This window comes from Aegilops tauschii, chromosome 6 (assembly GCF_002575655.3).
Source record: "Aegilops tauschii subsp. strangulata cultivar AL8/78 chromosome 6, Aet v6.0, whole genome shotgun sequence".
NCBI classification, from domain to species: Eukaryota; Viridiplantae; Streptophyta; class Magnoliopsida; order Poales; family Poaceae; genus Aegilops; species Aegilops tauschii.
This window is the reverse complement of record NC_053040.3, coordinates 257,578,337-257,605,317: the sequence shown is the minus strand read 5'-3', so window position 1 is coordinate 257,605,317 and position 26,981 is coordinate 257,578,337. Positions and strand designations below refer to the sequence as shown.

Here is a 26,981-nt window from a genome sequence, read left to right as displayed (position 1 = left end):
CTAGACGGACGACACTATTGTGTACTAGTATTACTAGTACATTTACGCGTCCATTGGTTCAACGGACTTCCTGGATGCAAATAAGGCGGTTATCTCAGCTAGCAGGCGGAACTTGCGAACGAGTTACCGTGGTCTCCCTCAATGGTGTTCTCCGTCTAACGCACTTCGCCAAACCCCAACGTTCGAGATAACGTCGATGTCACCGCAATGAGGAAGGAAGTCAAATAGTTACTATCTCCATTTTTTTGTACACAAGGCTAGTATATAAAAATTACAATTTGCAAAAGGCCACTAACACTAATCGAGGCAAAATTGATGGGGTGTGCCTCGTAGTAGTAACCAAGGGCATTAATATACCCTTGCATGCATGCGGAAGTGAGAAGGTTGGTTTGCATGGCGCTGCATTAATCAATGCGATGAGGAGTTAGATGGTTAGCTCTTTGGGCTTTGGAGAAAAAATACGCATTAATTGATACGTCAAACAAGGATTTGTATCGATTAATCCCGCAAAGGAAAACCCCGCCTTTCTTTTTTAACACTAGTACTCCTAGTACGTACGTACTTGTATCCTGTTTGAGTCTAGGCCTTGCATTGCCATACTTCGCCACACATTTTTGCCAAGCTTGCCTAAAGTTTTCAAAATGAAAAGGAGGTACACTTGTGCACGGCCGTCGTGGTCGCACCGCACCCTCACACAGTCGCTCCTGCACGCCGCGGTCGCACCGCGCCCTCACACAGTCGCTCTTGCACGCCGCAAACCCAACAAAGGGAAGACATCCTCACAGACACGTGCTACCGCTTGTGAAGAAACCAAACTCAGCCATCGTACCGCTAACACATAATTTTCGTTCATACAATATGTTTATCCCACCGCATGTTGGGGAGGATTCGTACGGCCTGTGCGGTGGTCTGTTGGGGAAGAAGAATAGGGAGGAAGAAGGGTTAGAAGACGTAGGATATTCATCCAACCGCCTAAAATGGTAGACTGACCCAAATGATGAAAGTCAGGCGACTTGCATAACAATATATGTTTTTACACAACAAAGGATCCCGAAAAACAACAACATAAAGAAAAACTATCACTGCTCGCGGACCGAGACGGCCTCGTCGTCTTTGGCTGCCGGCACGAACCAGCCGTAGCTGCCAACGTGTGTCTCTGCACCGTGGTTGTCCTCGGCCTCCAGCTACTCGTTCACGCAGAGCATGCGGGTGCTCTGCATGGATGAGAGCACCGCTCGGTTGAAGTCCAGGACGTCCGGTTCTGCCTGCAGGAGGGCCTCGATGGCAGCGGCATCCGCGCACTCCGCGTTGAGTTGAGCCTCCACCGCCCGGTTCAAGTCCAGGACGTCTGGTTCCTCCCGCAGGAGGGCCTCAATGGCAGTGGCATCCGGGCGCTCCGCGTCGAATTGAGCCTCTGCCGCCCGGTTCAAGTCCAGGACGTCTGGTTCCGCCTGCAGGAGGGTCTCGATGGCAGCGGCATCCACGCGCTCCGCGTTAAGTTGAGCCTCCGCCGCCCGGTTCACATCCACGACATCCGGTTCCGCCTGTAGGAGAGCCTCGATGGCAGCGGCATGTGTAACACCCCATTTGTAACACTTCCATATTTTGGCAATATATCCAACTTGATATTCTTCCAATTCCATTTGGGTTCCATTTTTGTTTCTATTTGTTGTTTACTTATTGCCTTGTTTTGTCATCGCTTGTCATATTTCTTTTGCCATTCTTTGTTGCATCATGGCCTCATCATATGTTACATTGTGCTTGGTGTCATTTTGCATTCCATCCCCATCATGTGCATTGTGTGTTTCAAGCATGTTATATTGTTGCTTGACCCATGTGTGATCCATGCATCACCACCCCTCCTTCTCTTTCTTTCTTTCTTTCTTTCTTTCTTTTTGCAAGTGCCATTTTACCCTCCTCCAATAATGTTCAATTGCCTCAATATTCTATCACCATGTCCTAAACCTCTCTGCCAAGTTTCATCCCTTTTGGACTTGATTTGGTTGGGTTCAAAAATGGTTCAAGTTTGAAGTTGATTCAAACTTGAATTATTTTTCTACCTCTAAAATTTCCCAGACCATTTTATAAAAATAGTGCACAATTCCAGGAGCCTGGGAACATTTTTACTATTCCCAGCTTCTTCTTCTAGCCCCATGCACTTTTTCCTTTAGTTTTTTTGTTTGAGAAAGGGAAAAGGGAAGCAGCAGCACCAGCAGCAGCCACCTGGGCTTCGGCCTCCAGGCCGGCCCAGCTAGCCCCGCACGCCAGGCGCAACACCAGCCCACCAGCGCAACCCTCGCTCTCTCCCGTGGTAAAAACCACGTGGATGCCTAAGAGGGACCCGCTTTCCAGTGACTCCTCCCCCCTCTCATTCGTCCTCCTTGGTCCCCTCTCTCTCTCACGGTAAAAGATCAGGGGCATCAGCTCATGGCCACAGTGGCGAGCCAGCCGCGCCCGCGCCCCCTATAAAGTCGCGTCCTCGTGCCCCTAGGGTTTCCCCCTCCCCCTTCTCCGTGCCGCCATGGAACCAGGTCTTAGGAATAAACCGTGGTGGGTGTGCCATGTCTGTGGTGTGCATGTTTGCGTTTGTGTCGCGGTGCCGGCGCGTGTGTGTCACGTTAGAGTCCGAGGCCATTGGTGCTTTAGGTAGTAGCCGCAGCTGGCGTTCTATTGAGCAGGCCCGAGTCGTCCGCGTTGGAGCGCGTCGTGGGTGCAGCCAGGGAAGTGGGTCGCGAGCCATGCGGGAGGCGTTGTGTCGTGCGTGTGTGTGCCTGTGTATAAACCCCCCGCTGAGCTGATGGTTTGTTGCCTCAGTTTGTGCTGAAAGAAAGTACAACCGTTGGTGCGGCTGGGCGTTGGTCGCCAGAAAAACTCAAGTGTCTTCAGTTCTTTCATCGTCTACCTCCCTGCAGCAAAGAGAGAACGTGAGAGAGAGTCAGTAGCCTAGGGGTATTCTAGGGCCGGCAACAACAATTGGTATACAGAGCCTTGTATGCCCCAGATCCTGCGCTACTACCTCGACGACTCCATGACGTTGGTACCACACGGCGCCGGAGGGAGCACGGTGACGCTCTCCTTGCCGCCGCTCACGACGGAGAACTACACGGTGTGGGCGATCAAGGCGGAGGCCATCCTCGACGTTGCGAGCCTTTGGGAGGCCGTGTCTCCGGCGGACATCGCGGCGGTGGATGGGAAGAAGGATAAGACGGCGAAGGCGCAGCTCTTTGGCGCGCTCTCGGAGGACCTTCTCATGCAGGTGTCGACGAAGAAGACGGCGAAGGATGTGTGGGACAGCCTCAAGACGAGGTTCGTCGGTGCCGACCGCGTCAAGGAGGCGCGGCTCTCCACTCTTCGCTGGGAGTTTGACAAGTTGCGCATGGAGGCGGGCGAGTCACTGGACGTGTACGCCAGCAAGATCGGCGGCATGGTGGCGAGGTACACCGGCCTCGGCTCCACGCTCGTCGGCGCCACCATGGTGAAGAAGCTCCTCGACACGGTACCCGACCGGTTGTATTCCGTGGTGGCCGGGATCGAGAAGTTTTGCGTTGTGGAGACCATGGCGTTCGAGGAGGCGCTGAGCAGGCTCAAGGCGTTTGACGAGCGCTTCCGGCGGCGCATGTAGGACAACGGCTAACGGAGCGGTGTCGAACTCCTACTCACGGAAGCTGAGTGGCACGCTCAGACGAAGGTCAAGTCTTCGGGAAAGAAAGGGAGATGCTACAACTGTGGCATTCGCGGACACTTCCGTTGGGAGTGCACGAAGCCACCTAAGGAGGAGGCACTGCTCGCCAATGCCGATGCCGAACCAGGCCTTCTGTAGGTCACGGTTTAGAGAGAGAATGTTAAGAATAAACCGTGCCGGGTGTGCCATGTTTGTGGTGTGCGTGTTTGCGTTTGTGTCGCGGTGCCGGCGTGTGTGTGTCACGTTAGAGTCCGAGGCCGTTGGTGCTTCAGGTAGTAGCCGCAGCTGGCGTTCTGTTGAGCAGGCCCGAGTCGTCCGCGTTGGAGCGCGTCGTGGGTGCAGCCAGGGAAGTGGATCGCGAGCCATGCGGGGAGGCGTTGCGTCGTGCGTGCGTGTGCCTGTGTACAACCCCCTCGTTGAGCTGATGGTTTGTTGCCTCAGTTTGTGTTGAAAGAAAGTACAGCCGTTGGTGCGGCTGGGCGTTGGCCGCCAGAAAAACTCAAGTGTCTTCAGTTCTTTCATCGTCTACCTCCCTGCAGCAAAGAGAGAACGTGAGAGAGGGAGTCAACAGCCTAGGGGTAGTCTAGGGCCGGCAACAACAATTGGTATACACAGCCTTGTATGCCCAAGATCCTGCGCTACTACCTCGACGACTCCATGTCGTTGGTACCGCATGGCGCCGCAGGGAGCACGGTGATGCTCTCGTTGCCGCCGCTCACGACGGAGAACTACACGGTGTGGGCGATCAAGGCGGAGGCTATCCTCGATGCCTCGAGCCTTTGGGAGGCCGTGTCTCCGACGGACGTCGCGGCGGTGGATGGGAAGAAGGACAAGACGGCGAAGGCGCAACTCTTCGGCGCGCTCTCGGAGGACCTTCTCATGCAGGTGTCGATGAAGAAGATGGCGAAGGAGGTGTGGGACAGCCTCAAGACGAGGTTCGTCGGTGCCGACCGCGTCAAGGCGGCGCGGCTCTCCACTCTTTGCGGGGAGTTTGACAAGTTGCGCATGGAGGAGGGCGAGTCACTGGACGTGTACGCCGGCAAGATCGGCGGCATGGCGATGAGGTACGCCGGCCTCGGCTCCACGCTCGGCGACGCCGCCATGGTGAAGAAGCTCCTCGACACGGTGCCCGACCGGTTGTATTCCGCGGTGGCCGGGATCGAGCAGTTCTGCGACATGGAGACCATGGCATTCGAGGAGGCGCTGAGCAGGCTCAAGGCGTTCGACGAGCGCTTACGGCGACACACGCAGGACGGCGGCGAACAGAGCGGTGGCGAACTCCTACTCACGGAAGCTGAGTGGCACGCTCGGACGAAGGTCAAGTCTTCGGGAAAGAAAGGGAGATGCTACAACTGTGGCATTCGCGGACACTTCCGTTGGGAGTGCACGAAGCCACGGAAGGAGGAGGCGCTGCTCGCCAACGCCGATGCCGAACCAGGCCTTCTGTAGGTCACGGTTTAGAGAGAGAATTTTAAGAATAAACCGTGCCGGGTGTGCCATGTCCGTGGTGTGCATGTTTGCGTTTGTGTCGCTGTGCCGGCGTGTGTGTGTCACGTTAGAGTCCGAGGCCGTTGCTGCTTCAGGTAGTAGCCGCAGCTGGCGTTCTGTTGAGCAGGCCCGAGTCGTTCGCGTTGGAGCGCGTCGTGGGTGCAGCCAGGGAAGTGGATCGCGAGCCATGCGGGGAGGCGTTGCGTGGTGCGTGCGTGTGCCTGTGTACAACCCCCTCGTTGAGCTGATGGTTTGTTGCCTCAGTTTGTGCTGAAAGAAAGTACAGCCGTTGGTGCGGCTGGGCGTTGGCCGCCAGAAAAACTGAAGTGTCTTCAGTTCTTTCATCGTCTACCTCCCTGCAGCAAAGAGAGAACGTGAGAGAGGGAGTCAACAGCCTAGGGGTAGTCTAGGGCCGGCAACAACAATTGGTATACACAGCCTTGTATGCCCAAGATCCTGCGCTGCTACCTCGACGACTCCATGAGGTTGGTACCGCACGGCGCCGCAGGGAGCACGGTGACGCTCTCCTTGCCGCCGCTCATGACGGAGAACTACACGGTGTGGGCGATCAAGGCGGAGGCTATCTTCTACGCATCAAGCCTTTGGGAGGCGGTGTCTCCGACGGACGTCGCGGCGGTGGATGGGAAGAAGGACAGGACGGCGAAGGCGCAGCTCTTCGACGCGCTCTCGGAGGACCTTCTCATGCAGGTGTCGTCGAAGAAGATGGCGAAGGAGGTGTGGGACAGCCTCAAGACGAGGTTCGTCGGTGCCGACCGCGTCAAGGCAGCGCGGCTCTCCACTCTTTGCGGGGAGTTTGACAAGTTGCGCATGGAGGAGGGCGAGTCACTGGACGTGTACGCCGGCAAGATCGGCGGCATGGCGGCGAGGTACGCCGGCCTCGGCTCCACGCTCGGCGACGCCGCCATGGTGAAGAAGCTCCTCGACACGGTGCCCGACCGGTTGTATTCCGCGGTGGCCGGGATCGAGCAGTTCTGCGACGTGGAGACCATGGCATTCGAGGAGGCGCTGAGCAGGCTCTAGGCGTTCGACGAGCGCTTACGGCGACACACGCAGGACGGCGGCGAACGGAGCGGTGGTGAACTCCTACTCACGGAAGCTGAGTGGCACGCTCGGACGAAGGTCAAGTCTTCGTGAAAGAAAGGGAGATGCTACAACTGTGGCATTCACGAACACTTCCGTTGGGAGTGCACAAAGCCATGGAAGGAGGAGGCGCTGCTAGCCAACGCCGATGCCGAGCCAGGCCTTCTGTAGGTCACGGTTTAGGGAGAGAATGTTAGGAATAAACCGTGGTGGGTTTGCCATGTCCGTGGTGTGCGTGTTTGCGTTTGTGTCGTGGTGCGCGCGTGTGTGTCATGTTAGAGTCCGAGGCCGTTGGTGCTTCAGGTAGTAGCCGCAGCTGGCTTTCTTTTGAGCAGGCTCGAGTCGTCCGCGTTGGAGCGCGTCGTGGGTGCAGCCAGGGAAGTGGATCGCGAGCCATGCGGGGAGGCATTGCGTTGTGCGTGCGTGTGCCTGTGTATAAACCCCCCGCTGAGCTGATGGTTTGTTGCCTCAGTTTGTGCTGAAAGAAAGTCCAGCCGTTGGGCTGGGCGTTGGTCGCCAGAAAAACTCAAGTGTCTTCAGTTCTTTCATCGTCTACCTCCCTGCAGCAAAGAGAGAACGTGAGAGAGAGTCAGCAGCCTAGGGGTAGTCTAGGGCCGGCAACAACACCAGGTAGGGCTCTACGCATCTGCTGCCTCTCCCGATCGTCGCCATGGCCGAGGCGAGCTCGTGCTCATCGCCGGTGTAGTGCGCCCTGCCGGCTCACCACCTCCGCCTCAGCACGACCGTCTGCTTCCCCGTCGTCCCCGTCGTCATCTGCTTCCTCTCCATCCCCGAGGGAGACGCCAAGATCGCGCCCCGACCACACCCTCTGCTTCCTCCTCCCTCAGTCAGAAGCCGTGCCAAGTTCCGAGATCGACGGCATCGTCGCCGGCTCATCTCCGTTGACGTCTTCGCATCCTAGGGTGAGCTAGGTATACCTACCTCCCCTCCCTACTCTTCCTGCCGCGTTTAGATCATTGAAGTCACCACTAGATCCATGCCATCTTCGTGTTCTCGATGCTCCAGCGTAGTCTGATTTTTTAGCTTGTAGTTGTTGTTATTGCCGTAGCGTGCCCGTGCGTTAACTCCTCCGGATCCCCTCGTGTGTCTCGCTGCACGAGCGCCGCACCCGCGCCCCTGCAGTACCTCGCTACTGCTCGCGCGCGCCCTAGAGCCACGCTGCGCTTCCGTTTCACCCCGCGTTCGCGCCGTCTCACCGTCCTGTACCGCGCCCGAGGCAAGCACGAGCTCGCGCTCTGGCATCTGCACGCGCGTGTCCATGCGCACACGCCCCTGCCGAACCCGCGTGCCCGCCACCGCCACTCCGGCCCGGCCGTCACCGTTGCTGCCGCCGATGTCGTCATGGTTTTTGCCTGTCTTAGAGAAGAAGCCATGGCCTCGAAATGGCTCAAGAGGAGCCGAACCCCCTTCATAGTAAGACCCCCGACCCAGCCCAGCTAGTCGAGCCGAGCTAGTTCGACTCTGGCGACCCGGGTTCGAATTCCCGCGTGCGCACAAAAATAACCCCCCTTTTTACTTCAGCTGGGGTCACTAACGGGCCGGCCCCACCTGTCATCCTCACACGCACACTCACCCAGCCACGTGGCCCAGAGGCCCAGCAGTCAGCCTAACAGCTGGGTACCGCCTGGGTACTCATAGCATTTTTTTGGTTCCTGTTTTATTCCAGATCTGGGATATGCCCGTTCTGGCATATGCATATGTTTCCATTTTAGGCAGGTTATGTTTTTGCATATTTATGGGGATTTTTATACGGCAACATAGGCATATTATATAGGTTTTGGGGCTAGAAAAATCCGACCAATCCAGTGGTGGCATCATTTTCTACATTTGAGCAAGTTTGCACACATGTGATTTTACATCATGTTACTGTTTTGTCTTTTATGGGTTTATTGATGCAAATATGCTATGGGGTAATTTTGCACATGAACATGCTCTTCAACATGCCTACTACATGCTAGAATTTATTTCATGCCATTTTGTGCACTGTGATGAGTGCCACAAGCTTGTAAACATGCTATGATGAATTTGTTTCTGCCATGCAATGAAATTCCTCTAGGTCTGAAATCTGTTCATATCATTTGCCATGTTTGCATTGATGCTATCATCTTTTCTGTGGATCTTTCGAACAAGTTTAGCAAGGGAGTTTTGTTAATTGCTTTTATTACTAGCATGCCATGCTCAAGTTTGCCATGATAGGTTACTGTAACATGTAGTTTACTGGGTCTAAACATTGCAACCTGATGTTGTTTCTATCATGTTCGGTGAATTTCTGCAAAGTCTGTTAAACTGTTATCTTTTGCATTTTTGCCATGCTGTTTTAAAGAAGTTCTATTGAGTTCTAGCAGTAGCTCAGTGTTCATAATTTGTAGAGCTTCCCCTGTACTTCACCGCCGTGTATTTGGTCTTACTTTTTGGGTGCCGTATCATATTTAAACTTTGCATCTAAGTTTGCATGTTGTTGTTTTCAATATATTGCATTGCATCTTGTTTGGCTCGTCATTTGCAAACCGTGCATCCGTTTCCGGTGCTCTTCATATCGATTTCATTCGAAATCTTTCAATCTTTCTAGTGGCATGCTTGGGTTACCAATATTCTGCCCATATCTTTCATGACTCCATTGTTTCCTTCTCGTGTTCGTCCCTTCCGTTCCGATAGCTCCGTAGCTCCATGCATACCTTTTTTCCTATGCATCCTTGTTAGTCTTGAATACATAACATGTTCTTGCCATGAGTGGTTGTTCATTGTATGCTTGTCTTTTCTTTGGGTAGTTCCGGGAGACGAGTTTGAGTACGAGGACCCTGTCGAGTACGTACACGAGGAGCAAGGATACGATACCTCTGAAAACATTGCAGGCAAGATGATCATTACCCCCGATATCACTTCTATCTTTGCTTGCTAGTTGTTCATTCTATCGCTATGTCGCGCTACCTACCACTTGTTTATGAAGCCTCCTTATTGCCATGTCAAGCCTCTAGCCCACCTTCCTAGCAAACCATTTGTTTGGCTATGTTACCGCTTTTGCTCAGCCCCTCTTATAGCGTTGCTAGTTGCAGGTGCAATGCAGGTTGTTCCATGTTGGAACATGGATATGTTGGGATATCACAATATCTCTTATTTAATTAATGCATCTATATACTTGGTAAAGGGTGGAAGGCTTGGCCTTTTACTCGGTGTTTTGTTCCACTCTTGCCGTCTTAGTTTCCGTCATACCTGTGTTATGTTCCTTGAATTTTGCATTCCTAACATGGTCGGGGTGTTATGGGGCCCCCTTGTCTCTTCGCCTAAAGTAAAGCTTTCCCGAGGAGATCCAACATTGGTTTTACCATTTGCCTAATAACAACTAGAATTTTGCATAGGGAGTAATTAACTTGAGGATTCTTAATCAACCCCCGGGCCAATGCTCCTCATGAGTGTTGGTCCACCTACCCAGCAGTCGGCGGTGCCGCCTCGGGGGAACTCGAGGTATTTTGGCTATCGTCAACTTCGCATAGACGGATGAGTTCGTAGATAGAGAGCGCGCGGCTCTGGACATGGGTCTGACTCACCGGGAGATCTCCTTGAGATAGTGTTCCTTTCTTCGAAGAGCTTGTGCACCGAGATTCCGAGAATGCTCGGGGTGTCCCACGATGGAGGATTGTCTCTGTGGATCGTGAGCTTGCCATGGGCTAAGTTGGGACACCCCTGCAGGGTTTAATCTTTCTAGAGCCGTGCCCGCGGTTATGTGGCAGATGGGATTTTTTAATATCCGATTGTAGAGAACATGACACTTAACTTAATTAAAATGCACCAACCGCGTGTCTAACCATGATGGTCTCTTTTCGACGAGGTTCGGGAAGTGAACATGGTGGGGTATGTTTGAACGTAAGTAGTTCAGGATCACTTCTTGATCACTACTAGTTTGCGACCGTTGCGTAGTTTATCATCTTATTCTTGTATTCGTAAGCTAGCTACCGTACAATGCTTAGTGCTTGCTGCAACTCCACTATATACCCATAATTTTCCTATGAGCTTAAATAGTCTTGCTATCGCGGGTTTTGAGATTGCTGAGTGATACGTCTCCAACGTATCTATAATTTTTTATTGTTCCATGCTATATTATATTCTGTTTTGGACATTATTGGGCTTTATTATTCACTTTTATATTATTTTTGGGACTAACCTATTAACCGGAGGCCCAACCCAGAATTGCTGTTTTTTGCCTATTTCAGAGTTTCCCAGAAAAAGAATATCAAACGGAGTCCAAACGGAATGAAACCTTCGGGAACGTGATATTTGGAACGAACGTGATCCAGAGGACTTGGACCCTACGTCAAGACATCATCCAGGAGGGCACGAGGTAGGGGGACGCCCCTACCCCCCAGGCGTGCCCTCCACCCTCGTGGGCCCCCTGTTGCTCCACCGACGTACTCCTTCCTCCTATATATACCTACGTACCCCCAAACTACCAGATACGGAGCCAAAAACCTAATTCCACCGCTGCAACCTTCTGTACCCGTGAGATCCCATCTTGGGGCCTGTTCCGGAGCTCCGCCGGAGGGGGCATCGATCACGGAGGGATTCTACATCAACACCATAGCCTCTCCAATGATGTGTGAGTAGTTTACATCAGACCTTCGGGTCCATAGTTATTAGCTAGATGGCTTCTTCTCTCTTTTTGGATCTCAATACAATGTTCTCCCCCTCTCTCGTGGAGATCTATTCGATGTAATCTTCTTTTGCGGCGTGTTTGTTGAGACCGATGAATTGTGGGTTTATGATCAAGTTTATCTATGAACAATATTTGAATCTTCTGAATTCTTTTATGTATGATTGGTTATCTTTGCAAGTCTCTTCGAATTATCAGTTTGGTTTGGCCTACTAGATTGATCTTTCTTGCAATGGGAGAAGTGCTTAGCTTTGGGTTCAATCTTGTGGTGTCCTTTCCCAGTGACAGTAGGGGCAGCAAGGCACGTATTGTATTGTTGCCATCGAGGATAACAAGATGGGGTTTTTGTCATATTGCATGAATTTATCCCTCTACATAATGTCATCTTGCTTAAAGCGTTACTGTGTTCTTATGAACTTAATACTCTAGATGCATGCTGGATAGCGGTCGATGTGTGGAGTAATAGTACTAGATGCAGGCAGGACTCGGTCTACTTGTCTTGGACGTGATGCCTATATACATGATAATACCTAGATATTCTCATAACTATGCTCAATTCTGTCAATTGCTCAACAGTAATTTGTTCACCCACCGTAAATACTTATGCTTTCGAGAGAAGCCACTAGTGAAACCTATGCCCGCCGGGTCTATTTTCCATCATATTAATCTTCCAACACTTAGCTATATCCGTTGCCTTTTATTTTGCTTTTATTTTACTTTGCATCTTTATCATAAAAATACTAAAAATATTATCCTATCATATCTATCAGATCTCACTCTCGTAAGTGACCGTGAAGGGATTGACAACCCCTTATCGCGTTGGTTGCGAGGATTTATTTGTTTGTGTAGGTGCGAGGGACTCGTGCGTGGCCTCCTACTGGATTGATACCTTGGTTCTCAAAAACTGAGGGAAATACTTATGCTACTTTGCTGCATCACCCTTTCCTCTTCGAGGGAAAACCAACGCAGTGCTCAAGAGGTAGCAAGAAGGATTTCTGGCGCCGTTGCCGGGGAGTCTACGCAAAAGTCAACATACCAACTACCCATCACAAACCCTTATCTCCCGCATTACATTATTTGCCATTTGCCTCTCGTTTTCCTCTCCCCAACTTCACCCTTGCCGTTTTATTCGCCCTCTCTTTTCCGTTTGTCTTTTCGTTTGCCTTGATGTCTTACTTGGCTCGTTTGCTCGTTTGGTTGAAATAGTTGAGTATTTATTCCTAAACAGAGAAGCTAATATCTATGGATCCTCATCCACTTGCCAATCTTTTTAAGAGACCCAATTATGATGAACCAATTCCTAGTGATTTGGATGCACTAGATTATCTTTGTAAGGTTTTGCTTGAAATCCGTGAATCTGAAAATTGTGATGAAGTGCATTATGAAGTGATTCACGATAGAACTTTGAATAAAAAGCATGATTGCCATGATTTTATTATAAATTCTATTGATGTAAATTATGCTAATGATATGCAAAACCCTAAGCTTGGGGATGCTAGTTTTGCTATGTCCACTACCTGTTGCAATAATCATGATTGGGGAGATTCTTCTTATGATCTTGAAAATTTATTTAAGCCCCATGATGAATATAAGATTGATAATAGTGTTTGCAATAATATTGAAAGTGGGTTTGGAAGAGTGTCAACTTTAGATCCCACATATTTGGATAATACTCAATCTTATGAAATTTTTGATAAAAGTGGGCTTGGAGAAATCATGACTTTAGTTAATGATAATCCCACTATTTTGGAAGAGTGTCAACTTCACATGCATGTGGATCGTGTTGAGAATATGTTATGTCATGGCTATATTTTTGAATTTTCTTATGATCCTACATGTAATTATTATGAGAGAGGAAAATATGGTTTTAGAAATTTTCATGTTACTAAATTACCTCTCGTTATGTTGAGATTGCTATTGTTCCTTTCCGCTTCCTTGCATATGCTAGTTTTTGCTTGCTATGATAATTTGTTTTTCTATAAGATGCCTATGCATAGGAAGTATGTTAGACTTAGATGTGTTTGTCACATGTTTTATGATGCTCTCTTTGTGCTCCAATTCTTGTCTTTCATGTGAGCATCATTAAAATTATCAATGCCTAGCTAAAAGGTGTAACGCCCCGGATTCGATGCGCCAGGTGTCTTCCAGTTATTCGTCGTTGTTGCAATGTCATTTGCTTAAGTGTTGCATTTTCCCATGTCATCATCTACATTTCATCTGCATGTTTTTCGAAACTTGCATCCGGTCCTTTTCCCCGTTGTCCGTTTCGCGAACTGACACTCTCACACGCGCCCGTTGCACCTCTCATACCTCGTTTCGTGAGTGGCATTTAAATGTTCTCGGAATGGTATGAAACTTGACGTGCGGTGTTGTTTTAGAGTAGGTAGACCGCCTGTCAAGTTTCGTCGCATTCGGAGCTCGTTTGATAGCCCAACCGTCAAACATACAACCGCAATATAGTCGGTGTATCCGTCGAACGTTTTCGGTGTTCGAAAACCATTGTCGGGCTGCTATTCTCTTCTCTCCTCTCAGCCCAACTCTTCTACACAGCCCACTAGGCCCAACTACCTACCCCCCTCCGCTCTGGAGCGTCCGATGGCGATCGAACGGCTCCGAAACGGAGCAAAACCCCTAACCCTAGCCCCCTTTCTATATATAGACGCCTCCCCTGCCATTTTTGGCCTCCTACCTACCCCCTCCTTAATTTCCGCAGTCACCGCCGCCTCCATCCTCGTTTTCAGCGCCGGCGCACTTCCCCATCGCCACTTGGCGCTGCCCAGCAGGGTCCGCCGCCACCTGCACCGCCGCTCCTGGCCACCCAGGCGCTGCCACGTCGCCCCGCAGCTCTCCCACCTCCCGCAGCCCGCCGAGGCCCGGTTCCAGCCCTCCCGGGCCCAAGCGCCGCCGCCGCAGCCCGCGACCAGGCCCGAGCCGCGCTCGCCCCCGCGCCCGAGCCGCGCTCGCCCCCGCGCCCGAGCGCTCCGCTCGATCTGAATCGGGGGGAGCCCGATCCTGAGCTCCCCGTCGCCCCGCTGCCCCGTTGACTTCGCCTGACTTCGGCGTCCAGGAACCACGCCGGCGACCTACAAGGCCAGCCGCCACCCCTGCTCCTCTCTTCCCCCCGATGTGCTCTCTCTCCCCTCTAATCTCTCTGTCTCTCTCGTCCTACAGTGAGCCACCATGGGAGGCGAGCTCCAAGTCCAGTCGCCGCCTCACCGGAGCGCCTCCAACCCCGCCTTGCCCGGATCCGGCAAGCCCGCGCCACCGCGGACCCATTCCCGGCTGTCCCGAGCCCCGCCGGAGTCCCTACTCGCCGCCCCGCTGCCATTCCTTTTCTTCAACCCCCGACCTGGATCTCCCCCGTCGAGGTCCAGATTTTCTCCGTCCCTTAATTCTTGCATTCTGGTGTCTTGTTCATCATGCCATAACTTCATGTGGGCTACTCCGTTTCATGCATATAATATGTCAAAATGTTCATCATGAGATGCTCTTCATTTTGTTCCATTGTGCCATGCTTGTTTGAGTAAATCTTGATGCCCTAAGCATCGTTGCAAGAGTGCTATATCATGTTAACCTGCTGAAACTGCTGTAACTTGGTGATTTGTCTTTTTCATTGCATTTTGTGTGTGCATCCTATGAGCATGATCTCTACATGAGTCTTGTACTACATCATGCCATCTATACATGGGTGCTTGTCTTATATTTTTGTGATCTATGTGGTGACTAGCACAAGCATGCCAAGTAGCCTCCGTGATGTTGCTGATTTCTGAGGCTGTCATTTTTGCAAAGTCTGTAGCTGTAACATTGTGATGCCATGTAAACCTGCTGGTATCATGAGTTCTATGCATAATCTGGAGATCTTCACTAAGGGTGTTTCATTATACATGTTATGATGTATCCATCCGTGACCTTGGTTGCATTTATAGCCTGCTGTAGCTTGTTGCAAACTTGCTCTCAAATTGCTAAATAATGTTGCTGTCAGCCTCTTAACATGAAGGTCAGTTTTGACATGTGTTTTGCTAGTGATCCATGCACCCTATGAACTTGCTCTTGCCATTCTTAGCTTCATAATTATGCCATCTTACTGTTGGATGCCTTCACATGCCATGAAATACTTTGTGATGAGTGATTTGAGCTTGCAAAGATGCCTTCATAATTCTGTTTATGCCATGCTCAGTTTTTCTGCTAAGTCTGAATCTGTTTATGAAACTTGTTATGTTTACATGGGTGCCATCATATCTTCTGTGCCTTTTTCTCTCATGACCAGTAAGGGACTTTTGTTATATGCAATTAGTAGATTCATGCCATGCCTTTGTTTGCTATGATCTTTTCCTGTAGCATGTTGTTTGATAGCTCTAAACTTTGCAACCTGATGTTATTTCTGCCATGTCCAGTGATTTCTGCCAAGTCTGTGAAACTGTTATTATTTGCAATTTTGCCATGTCCGTTGCTTTACCTGTACATCATGTCCATGCCTTTTGTTATCATGTTGGAGTGCTGTAGCATATTTCCATGATGCTTGCAAAATGCCTAGTTGCTGTTTTGGACAGATTGTTGCTATATCTTGTTTGGAGTGTATGTGTTGCACCGTTGCTCCATTTTGAGCATGCTCTATATGAAACTTACTTAGTTTTGCATGTAGTTTCATGTTACCTTGTAGCTCCGAATCTAATGAACTTTATATGTAACTTGACTAGAATTTCGTGTAGATCATCTTGGTGCATCTTAACTTGCTGTTTAACAACTTGAACATAAGGCTTATTCAGATCTGGACCAATTTAAAAATTTGCATATGAGGACTTACCGGAATTGTCATATGTTGTTTCCGGCCTCATTTAAACTTGCTTTGATGTGTTGCTCTTGTATGCATCATCTCTTGCCGTGAGTAGCTTCATGTAGCTTTGTCATGCATCCGGCTTGGTTGTGCATCATGTCTTGTTTATGTGTTGTGTGTTTACCTTGTTGTTTGCTTCTTTCCGATTGTGCTCCTTCTCGTTAGTTCCTGTTTCGTTGCGATCGTAAGGATTCGTTCGTCTTCGTGGCTTCATCTTCTTCATGGACTCGTTCTTCTTCCAAGCGGTATTTCAGGCAAGATGACCGTAACCTTGGATCTCATTACTATCATTGCTATGCTAGTTGCTTCGTTCTATCGCTATATTGCGCCACCTATCACTTGCTCTTCAGGCCTCCCAAATTTCCATGTCAACCTCTAACCTTTGTCACCCTTCCTAGCAAACCGTTGTTTCCTAGCAAACCGTTGTTTGGCTATGTTACCGCTTTTGCTCAGCCCCTCTTATAGCATTGCTAGTTGCAGGTAAAGATGAAGTTTGTTCCATGTTGGAACATGGATATCATGAATTTTGTTGGGATATCACAATATCCCTTATTTAATTAATGCATCTATATACTTGGTAAAGGGTGGAAGGCTCGGCCTTATGCCTGATGTTTTATTCCACTCTTGCCGCCCTAGTTTCCGTCATACCGGTGTTATGTTCCTTGATTTTGCGTCCCTTACGCGGTTGGGTGATTTATGGGACCCCCTTGACAGTTCGCTTTGAATAATACTCTTCCAGCAAGGCCCAACATTGGTTTTATATTTTCCTATCCACTACCTATATATTTTCCCTAGGGAGTCGCGCTCCCGAGGGTCATCTTTATTTTAGCCCCCCCAGGCCAGTGCTTCTCCAAGTGCTGGTCCAAACCGAGCGATGTCCGGCGCCCCCTGGGCAACCAGGGTCTATGCCAACCCGACGTCTTGCTCATCCGGTGTGCCCTGAGAACGAGATATGTGGAGATCCTATCGGGATTTGTCGGCACATCGGGCGGCTTTGCTGGTCTTGTTTTACCATTGTCGAAATGTCTTGTAAACCGGGATTCCGAGACTGATCGGGTCTTCCCAGGAGAAGGAATATCCTTCGTTGACCATGAGAGCTTATAATGGGCTAAGTTGGGACACCCCTGCAGGGTATAAACTTTCGAGAGCCGAGCCCATGATTATGTGGTAGATGGGAATTTATTAATGTCCGGTTGTAGAGAACTTGACACTTGACTTATTTAAAACGCATCAACCGCGTGTGTAGCCGTGATGGTCTCTTCTCGGCGGAGTCCGGGAAGTGAACATGGTTTCTGGGTTATGTTTGACGTAAGTAGGAGTTCAGGATCACTTCTTGATCATTACTAGCTTCACGACCGTTCCGTTGCTCCTCTTCTCGCTCTTATTTGCATATGTTAGCCACCATACTTGCTTAGTCGCTGCTGCTACCTCACCACTTTACCCCTTCCTTACCCATTAAGGTTTGCTAGTCTTGATACCCATGGTAATGGGATTGCTGAGTCCTCATGGCTCACAGATTACTACAACACCAGTTGCAGGTACAGGTTTGCGATGATCATGACGCGAGAGCGATGTTATTTGTTTTGGAGTTCTTCTTCTGCTTCTTCTTCGATCAGGGGATAGGTTCCAGGTCGGCAGCCTGGGCTAGCAGGGTGGATGTCGTTTGAGTTTCTGTTCGTGTTTCATCCATAGTCGGATGTTGATCTTATGTATGATGTATTGATGTATTCTTGCGGCATCTGTATGCCTTGTATGTATCCCCATCTTTTATGTAATGTTTATGTAACGACATCCACCTTACAAGAGTGTGTCAATATGCGGTTCTATCCTTGGTGGGACCTTCGAGTCTCTTTAGGATAGTATCACATATTGGGCGTGATAAGTTGGTATCAGAGCCTCGACCGACCATAGGAGCCCCTTGATTGATCGTGTAGTTGGCCGTTGTTGAGTCTAGAAGAAAACTATTTCTGAGTCTAGCTATATCGGAGAGTAGGAATTCTTTTTACTCCTCAGCCCCTTCGTCGCTCTGGTGAGGAATCTTGGCGTGGGTGTTTTGATTTACTCCTCTTCCCCTTCAAATTTTCTTTAGGATCACGTAGTTATTTTTTCGATAGTTGGTTCTCAGCTCTTTTCATCCGGTGCATTTTCTCGTCAAGTCGATTCGACCTCTTTGTTTTTGCAAGTTCAATCCTTAGTTCTCTCTCAACGAAGTTGTTTCTCTGTCCTCAGTTGTCTTCTTTTCCCACCCACCCACCCTTTTTCTTTTCGAAGCCGGAGCCCGTAATCGAGTATCCATCCTACTAGTGCGAAGCCTTTGCATTCTTTCCTCGAATATTTCAACCGGTGCTTTCTCCTCAAGTTATTCGTCGGTTCTACCTTCCAAGTTGCCTTTATTTCCCGCCCTCCCACCCTCTTATTCCCGGAGCCTGAGTATCTTTCGAGCATCAATTTCATTCGTGCGGAGTATCTTCAGTCTTTCCTCAGTTGTCTCAACCGGTGAATTCTCGCCTAGTTAATCATTGTTCGTCTCATTTCCTTTTCCGGTGGATCCAATTCAAGTTTTCGATGTTGATCGTATTCTTTTCCTTGACCGAAGTGTTTTCCCCTTGCTCGTTCCTCCTTTCGCCATTCTATTATCCCGGAGTGTTGAAGACATCTCAGAACATTCGTGTTTGCATCCATCTAATTCGAGGTTGTCACCTCATTCAAACCTTTCAATCGTTCCGGTGCATCATTTCTCATTCGACAATCCTTTCCTACGGTGTTTCTTTTCAGTGGGCCCTAACCCACAGGTCTTTTCCCAGAATCTTACCTGACTCTTCTAATTTTCCGGAGCTATTCTGTTTGTCAATTATTCTTTCTTACCAATCCGCAGTATATCAGGAGTTGTTTTCCGTTTCTTTTCGCCGGAGGCCATCGTTCCAGAAGAATTCTCCGTCCTCACATTTCAGCTACCATTATCCAATTATCCCGACGCTTCATGATCTCTTTGTTCTTTTGCATCTAAATCCCCTTGAGCATATTTGCCTTCTAATTCTCACCGGTGATTCATTCTCTTTTTGTCATTCGTTTCAATTCCTACGGTGGCTCGTTCAAGATTCTTTCTTTTGTTATCATATCAATTCATTCGTTCTTTCCAGCCCTACCGGTGGTTCACGAAGACTGTCGTGGAATTGTCACGGCAGATGTCCTTAGTGTCAGGAATTAGTCGCGAGGCCAACGCATCTATGTGGTAGCTTGAGAGGGGTTGGGCGGAGTCGAGAAACGCAACATAAGACAAGGATTTAGACAGCTTCGGGCCCCGGGAAATATCATCCGGTAATAGCCCTACATGCTGTTTGAGGCTAGGTCTCATTATGATCACGGGAGAGTCGCCGGGAACCGGCTCTCGGTGTCTAGCCCTAGAGATTGTTTCTTGTTACTTGTCTCTTATCCCTCTTTGGGGAGCCCTGCCCCTCCTTATATAAGTTGAAGGGGCGGGTCACATGTGGAGTCCTGCTAGGATTAGGACTAGTCTATCTCTAATACAAACCGGATACAAGTTCTGGTCTTAACTCCTTGTAAGGTAAATATTCCTCATGCCTTTCCTCTTAAACCGGCCCACCATAGTATGAATCGGCCTTCATGAACCGCCCGTTGGGCCACCGGGTTTTGTCGCTCCTTTGACCCGCCTGCCGGATTACCAATGAATCGTAAACCGCCAGGTCCAAACGGGTCGCCAGTGAATCGTCAAGTCTCAGCCGGGTCTGAAGTAAACCGCCAAGTCCGGCCGGTTTACATCGCGGGGTATATCACCGACATTAGCCCCCAGTTTAATTTGGATTTATCCATGTTAAACTGATCCTGCAACATAAACACAAGAACAAATTTGACACGCTGTGCTCTGGGTTAAATATTCTTGTAAGCCGGCACCTGATCATCCTTAAGTCCTTGACATTTTCTCCTGGAATATCCGGGTCAATAGGCCAGCTTCATAATCCATTTGCTGACATTGGCTCTTGTAAAGAAATATTATAAGAAATAATCCATTTGAGTCGGCCTTCAATGCTTTGATTTGACAAAAATATTGGTCTTGAAATATTTCAACTGATATTCAGCTGGTTTAAAGATGTAGATCTTGCCGATGATTGCCAAAATTGTCGGGTTATAAATAAATGATGCCGGGTTATGATTGTTGCAGACACCGGGTTAATCTGGTCTGCTCCAAACTGAGAATTTGAAGATTTTTTCTCCTTATATGCATATCACCTGTAGCCCCCAAGTCTTAAAGGGAGAACATAGTGATAACTTAAGACTTGCTTCAATATAAATGTTGCAACCTTGAAGAAATCCGGGTTATTCATCTCAATCATTAGTCATAAACTGAATATTCCACATATGTAGCCCCCAAGTGCCGGGTTGTCATGCTTGCAGCAACCTGGGACTTGTAATTGCGTTATGCTCATAAAAACTTCAACCAGTGTAGCCCCCAAGGGCCGGGTCATTATGCAATAATGAGCAGGGACTTTGTAAATACGATCATGTAAACTTGACCAGCAACGTGTAGCCCCCAAGGGCCGGGTCAGTCAGATATTACCGAGCTAGGACTTTGTATATGATTCATTGATAATAACAACATATGATGTAATCTCTAGCATGGGGCTTGAACCCACGTCCACAAGGTTAAGAGCTTTGTACTCTACCAACTGAGTAGTGGATCTTTCAATATAATGGATTAAGGCTTGTGTACCTTGAATTTTCGACAGGAGCAATTGGTAGCCGACTCATTTAGAATGTGATGAGTCGGGTCTTCAATACGTTGAGCAAACAATGACTTTGCATTAGCCCCCAAGTGCCATGGTACATGCTGGCAGTAACATGGGACTTGCATATTCGATGTAATATCAATTTGAATAATGTAGCCCCCAAGTGCCGGGTCGTAAGCCTGCAGCGACTCGGGACTATTCCTTCCATTGTAGAATAAATCATATCCATTGATAAAATAATAGCCATTGCGCCAAAGCGACTTTGAATACCTCATCTGTTGATAAGTAAACCCGGAGTTTAAATACCCGACGGCTCTTGGCCGATGGCAATTTAATATGCCTCCATTGTAAGCCGGAATTTTTATAACCCGGCGGCTTATAGCCTTTGAGAAAATCAAGAATTGATAACCCTTTTGAGACACCAATTTCAATCTTTGATGATGGGCTTGAATTTAATCATTTATGTAAGTCATAGCTCTGTAAATCCTGCAGAGTTTAAACAACATATGCCCTGGCGACCTAACGTCAAAAACCAGGGCGGATAACCACCCAAATGTAGTCTTATCCTGCACATAATTAGAGCACAAGATCCCTTGGCGGTTTACCGCAGGGCGGGTCATAATATCTCACATATAACCATTGATGTGTAACAAGGAGTCACAGATAAGCCTGTTATGAATCATAACTTTGAAACATAACTATAATAATAATATTATACCTGTGATATTGAATTTTCACTGCCGGTTTATGTGACCTGTGCAGTAAGGGTGATAACCCAATCTTTAGAAATCAAGACTTCCAAATGTTTATGATTGCCATATGATGGCGACTTATCATCCAAAGTCAAACCGGGTTAAATAGCTACCACTCATATACACTTTAGATATGATCAAAAGAGCTTCAAATAAAATCCAAAATTGTTTGCAAAAGGAGACTTCAAAATTTTTGAGGCTTCTGATTCGAATACGATCAGAAAACCGTCCCAAAGGGGTTAAGCTAAGATTCGAATACGATCATATAGCCCCCAGTGGCTTTGGCGTTGCCGATCAAGAGGGTACCGACAGCTATGTTCTCTTTGGTTCGAATACGACCTATATTTGAACAGGAAGCCCCCAAATGACCTTGAGAGTTGTTTAACGACGCTGATTTGAATACGATCCTCGTCGGTTCCCAAAAGGGGTTGAGCTATGATTCGAATACGATCAAGAAGCCCCCTAGTGAGCTCGGCAGCGTGCCGATCAAGAGGGTACCGTCAGCTATGTTCTCTTTGGTTCGAATACGACCTATGTTTGAACAGGAAGCCCCCTAGTGATCATGAGAATATTTAACGACTTTGATTCGAATACGATCAGGGTCACACCAAAAGGGTTAAGCTAAATTCGAATACGATCAGCTCCCAATGGTCATTAAAGCAGGGTACCTATGTTTGAGTTGTGCTTTGTAACAGACTCTCTTTGGTCCCTTTAATTTTTCCTGAGAATTCGAACTTTGTGAGAGATAAATTGTTTTTGAACCGGAAATTCTTAAACCGGATATTGAGAGTTTCAAAGCTTGGTGATAGACAAATTTACCTTGAACCGGATTTGGAACCGGATTTGAGAGCTTCAAAGCTTTGTGGCAGATAAATTTCATTTAAACCGGATTGTAAACCGGATATTAAGAGCTTCAGTGCTTTGTGGGAGATAACAAGTCTCTTGATCCGGATCTAAGCCGGAATCCTTCTTTTTAAGCCAGAAATTTTCTGACGGCCTTTAGATTTTCACCAATATGGCGGTAGCCACCGGGACCGGGTTATTTTTTCCTCCAATGACCCGGAGTTCTTGAACGCATTGAAACCGACCAATGCTGCCGACTCATATCATTGTAGCCACCGAGTCTCAAGACGACTCGAGGAGTTGGCTTTGAGATTCTCCATATTGACCATAGCATAAGGTGTACATCATTGATGTTGATAGCGCGATGTGAATCCACAGAAGGTTGAGGTGACTGTGGCGGGTTATAAATGATCCCGTATGAGCTGTGTCAGCAACTCGGCCAATGGTTCCTTCCAACTAGATGTTTTGAAGTTAACCAAACTGTAGTGGCGGCGACTTGTGCGCCTGCCCATTGAGCCGTCCAGTGTAGACGGCGGCTGATAACACATGATAATTTTCCTCCAAGTCGTTGGAAGAAAACCGGGCTTCCCAAGCAGTGACTTGCTCATATTCAATAATTAGCTTACGCAGACAGGTGCGGCCCGGTGTGTTGATGTAGATCAGGCCACGAGAGACGGACAGTAAAGATGACCACAATATTAAAGGTGGCACCGACAGATGAGTCGGCCGCAACATTGTAAACCGGTGTGGTCGGGCGAGTCAATCGCCCGCGCGGTAAGCCGCGCGGATGGGCGAGTCAACCACGTCGTGTTGATGTAGTGAACAATTGTCCATCAAAAACATCGCAAGCCAGAGTAATTGCTCTTTTTTAAAGAAAACAATATATAATATATAAAAATTTACTGGATTGATTTCACCTGATATGTCAGGCCAGAAATTATCCACCGCGGAGTTGATGATCATCACAGTGAAGCTGAAATCAATCACAGCCGAGTCGGCCGCGGGAGCAGACAGATGAGCCGGTCGCGGCGTTGTAAGCCGGTGCGAACGAACAAGTTGTCCTGCACGTTGCAACCCAGCGCGGACGCATGAACCGGCGGCGAGGGCGGACGGGCGAGTCATCCGCGGCGTTGTAAGGTGGTGCGGACGAGTGAGTCGACCGGCGCGTTGATGTAAACCGGACCGCGATATGCGTGTCCATGAAGCTGCGCGGCACAACCGAACATGCCTCCACGGTGTAATACCATCCCTTTTTCTTTTAATAGCCGTCCTGCATAAAATATTACAGGCCAGAGTAATTGTTTTTTGACAATAGGAATATGTGCCAAAATTATATTTAGAAGGATATCACTTTATTCGCCCGATCAACAGACGAGTCGGCCGTGGCATTGTAAAACGGCATGGACGGGAGAGTCGGCCATGGGGCCGGACGGGTAAGTCGCCCAAAGTGTTGTAAACCGTCACGGACGAGCGAGTTGTCCTCCACGTTGCAAGCTGTATGAAGCGCGCGTCTGCTGTCTGAATCGCGCATCATGGCGACTCAAAAGATTGTTGGAAGTGACGCAATAAAAAACGCCAGCAAAAAACTCTTGAGCTGAATAGATCTGCGAGCATAAAATAGCATGAGCAGACAACATATGTTTTGTATAATATGCACTTAATACGCAGAGTAATTTAACGGAGACGAGTGCACCTGATTATATCCGCAGATTTCTGCAGAGCAATTTGGAAACAAGGCGAGGCGGCGTGGCCGAGGTGGCTCGACGCGCCGGCGAGGTAACTTGGCGAGCGGGCGGGAAGAGCAAGGTGGAGGCGCGCTGTTGATCCGGCAGCGATGACGGCGATTGCTGCGGTGAGGTGACGCGGTCACGACGTCAGGTACAGTGGCTCAGTGTGCCTGGAGCCCGTGCAATGAGGCAGAGGCGTGGCGCGTCGATGGAGGAGGCAGCAGAGGCGCGGCGAAGCAGCGGCTGTTTATAATTGATCAATACCCTGGCGTCATGCAGCAGGTCACTCGAGGTTGCACAATCACATGACCTGGCATTGAGCGACTGCGATAAATTTGTCAGGGCCCAGGTCGCCTTGGGAGTTGGTCTTGAGCCCCTTCCTTCCACGTTTTTGTACTTGATTGTTTTTCATCAAAACGCCAAATAGTACTCAGCCCACGTGAGAAGTACAGATCTCAACCCCCTTAGGACTCGGTCAACCGCATGTGGATGGGAGGGCATAGCAGCAATCACACACGTCCGCCACACGGATTAAATCTGTAGTAGAAATCCTTGACGGTTTTGGTAAACTGTGTCCAATTAGAGTCAGACTAGTAGTAAAGGTATGAGTCGGCCGTAGCTTGTCTTCCCTCCTCCACGTCATGTGTACAAAAGGCAAGTTTCTTGGGAGTCCGTGTACCACCCTACACGAGAAACCCTAAAAAATCTCTCCGTCTATGATGAATCTCGCATCTGACATCTCCAAAAATTATCCATAATTGTGATTTCCAAATGACAAACTTGCCGGCACTCCCAAGGTTATCTGGCGGCTCACGCGATTATTCCGTGCCGGATCTTTTCATCGATCAATCACGAGTTTCTCGATCCCAGAATGAGATCCCTCCAAGAACTCAACACCACCGTGCGTCACGCCCCATGGTGGGCGCCAACTGTCGTGGAATTGTCACGGCAGATGTCCTTAGTGTCAGGAATTAGTCGCGAGGCCAACGCATCTATGTGGTAGCTTGAGAGGGGTTGGGCGGAGTCGAGAAACGCAACATAAGACAAGGATTTAGACAGCTTCGGGCCCCGGGAAACATCATTCGGTAATAGCCCTACATGCTGTTTGAGGCTAGGTCTCATTATGATCATGGGAGAGTCGCCGGGAACCGGCTCTCGGTGTCTAGCCCTAGAGATTGTTTCTTGTTACTTGTCTCTTCTCCCTCTTTGGGGAGCCCTACCCCTCCTTATATAGGTTGAAGGGGCGGGTTACATGTGGAGTCCTGCTAGGATTAGGACTAGTCTATCTCTAATACAAACCGGATACAAGTCCTGGTCTTAACTCCTTGTAAGGTAAATATTCCTCATGCCTTTCCTCTTAAACCGGCCCACCATAGTATGAATCGGCCTTCATGAACCGCCCGTTGGGCCACCGGGTTTTGTCGCTCCTTTGACCCGCCTGCCGGATTACCAATGAATCGTAAACCGCCAGGTCCAAACGGGTTGCCAGTGAATCGTCAAGTCTCAGCCGGGTCTGAAGTAAACCGCCAAGTCCGGCCGGGTTATACCTCCGGCCGGTTTACATCGCGGGGTATATCCCCGACAAAGACTTTCTCAAGTTTCGCGCTATATCCCCCCTTAATCTTTCCAACGAGAATAAGTAGTATGCAAATCCATTGTTTCTCATCAATTTAATTGGTGGAGGATAAGCATAATGTAATACTTATTCTTCTTTCTTCAAGTGGTTTTATCTCTTCTTTTAGGAGATTGTTCATCTTATCACATTCTCGGTTCAAAGTGTTTTCATCTTTTCTTTTCCGGAGTTCTAAGCTTCTCGCCGATTTCGTCGCGAACCTCCATCCAAATCATTGCAAGGATTTAATCTTATCCCTTTCATCATTCAATTTTATCTCGTCATTCTTTTGTTACCGAAGTTCATCACGGTGGCTCGTCATGATTTAATTCATTCTTCAAGTGTTCATCAAGATTCTTGTAGGCGTAGCTCATGTATCTTCTTCTTGCTTCTCAAAGTGCAATTAATTCTCCATATTCTTCTGAAGTGGAGTTTTGCATTTCCTCGTTCTTCTCAGCTTTTCAATCTTTTCCGCTTGTGGTAGGTTACCACCTCATAATTTTGAGATGTTATCCATAAGTCCACAACAAGCTTATTCTTTTTTGTTGAATTTCCAACAACTCGGTTCAATGTTTTCCTTCTAAGGACGCTCTCAATTTCATTCATGGTAGAAGTTGTCATCTTCTTCCCCCGTTCTTCTCATTCCATTCTTTCAATTCTTCCGGAGGCATTGCGCTGTTCATCTTCTCTCTTGCATTTCTTACTTCAACTCTTCCTTTTCTCTTCCGTCTCGGTCCTAAGATCTCGGGACGAGATCTCTTGTTAGTGGAGGAGTGTTGTAACGCCCCAGATTCGATGCGCCAGATGTCTTCCAGTTATTCGTTGTTGTTGCCATGTCATTTGTTTGCGTGTTGCATTTTTTCATGTCATCATCTGCATTGCATCATCATGTTTTCAAAACTTGAATCCATCCAGGTCTCCCAGTTCTCTCCGTTGTCCGTTCCGAGCCCTTTCACACTCGCACGCGCCCGTGGCACCTCTGAAATATTATTTTATAAGTGGCATAAAAATGTTCTCGGATTGGGATGAAAGTTGGCATGAGGTCTTGTTATAGTGTAGGTAGACCGCCTGCCAAGTTTCATCGCATTCGGAGTCCGTTTGATAGCCCAACCGTTAAACATGTAGCCGCAATATAGCTGGTGTATCCGCCGGACGTTTTCGGTCTCCGAAAACCATTGTCGGGCTACTATTCTCTTCTCTCCTCTCAGCCCAACTCATCTACACAGCCCACTAGGCCCAACTACCTACCCCCACCGCTCCGGACCGTCCGATGGCGATCAAACGGCTCCGAAACGGAGCAAAACCCCTAACCCTAGCCCCCTTTCTATATATAGACGCCTCCCCTGCCATTTTTGGCCTCCTACCTACCCCCCTCCTCAATTCCCGCAGCCAGCCGCCGCTCCCTCCTCATTTTCAGCGCCGGTGCACTCCCCCGACGCCAAGTGTCGCCGCCCCGTTCGCTGCGCCGCCGCCTGACCGCCACCTCACTCCTACCAATCAGCGCCCGCTACGTCAGCATCCCCGCCGCCCT

The 26,981-nt window shown here is 48.8% G+C and overlaps 1 protein-coding gene and 1 pseudogene across 1 annotated transcript; both read left to right on the top strand.

Moving 5' to 3' along the window:
* The first annotated feature begins 2,992 nt into the window (after positions 1–2,992).
* Positions 2,993–3,820, top strand: LOC141026008 (uncharacterized). The gene is given in 1 exon segment (XM_073501947.1): positions 2,993–3,820. A coding segment is annotated over 1 exon segment (828 nt).
* Positions 3,821–5,614: 1,794 nt separating this feature from the next.
* LOC141026007 (uncharacterized) lies at positions 5,615–6,442 on the top strand (annotated as a pseudogene).
* Positions 6,443–26,981: the final 20,539 nt, after the last annotated feature.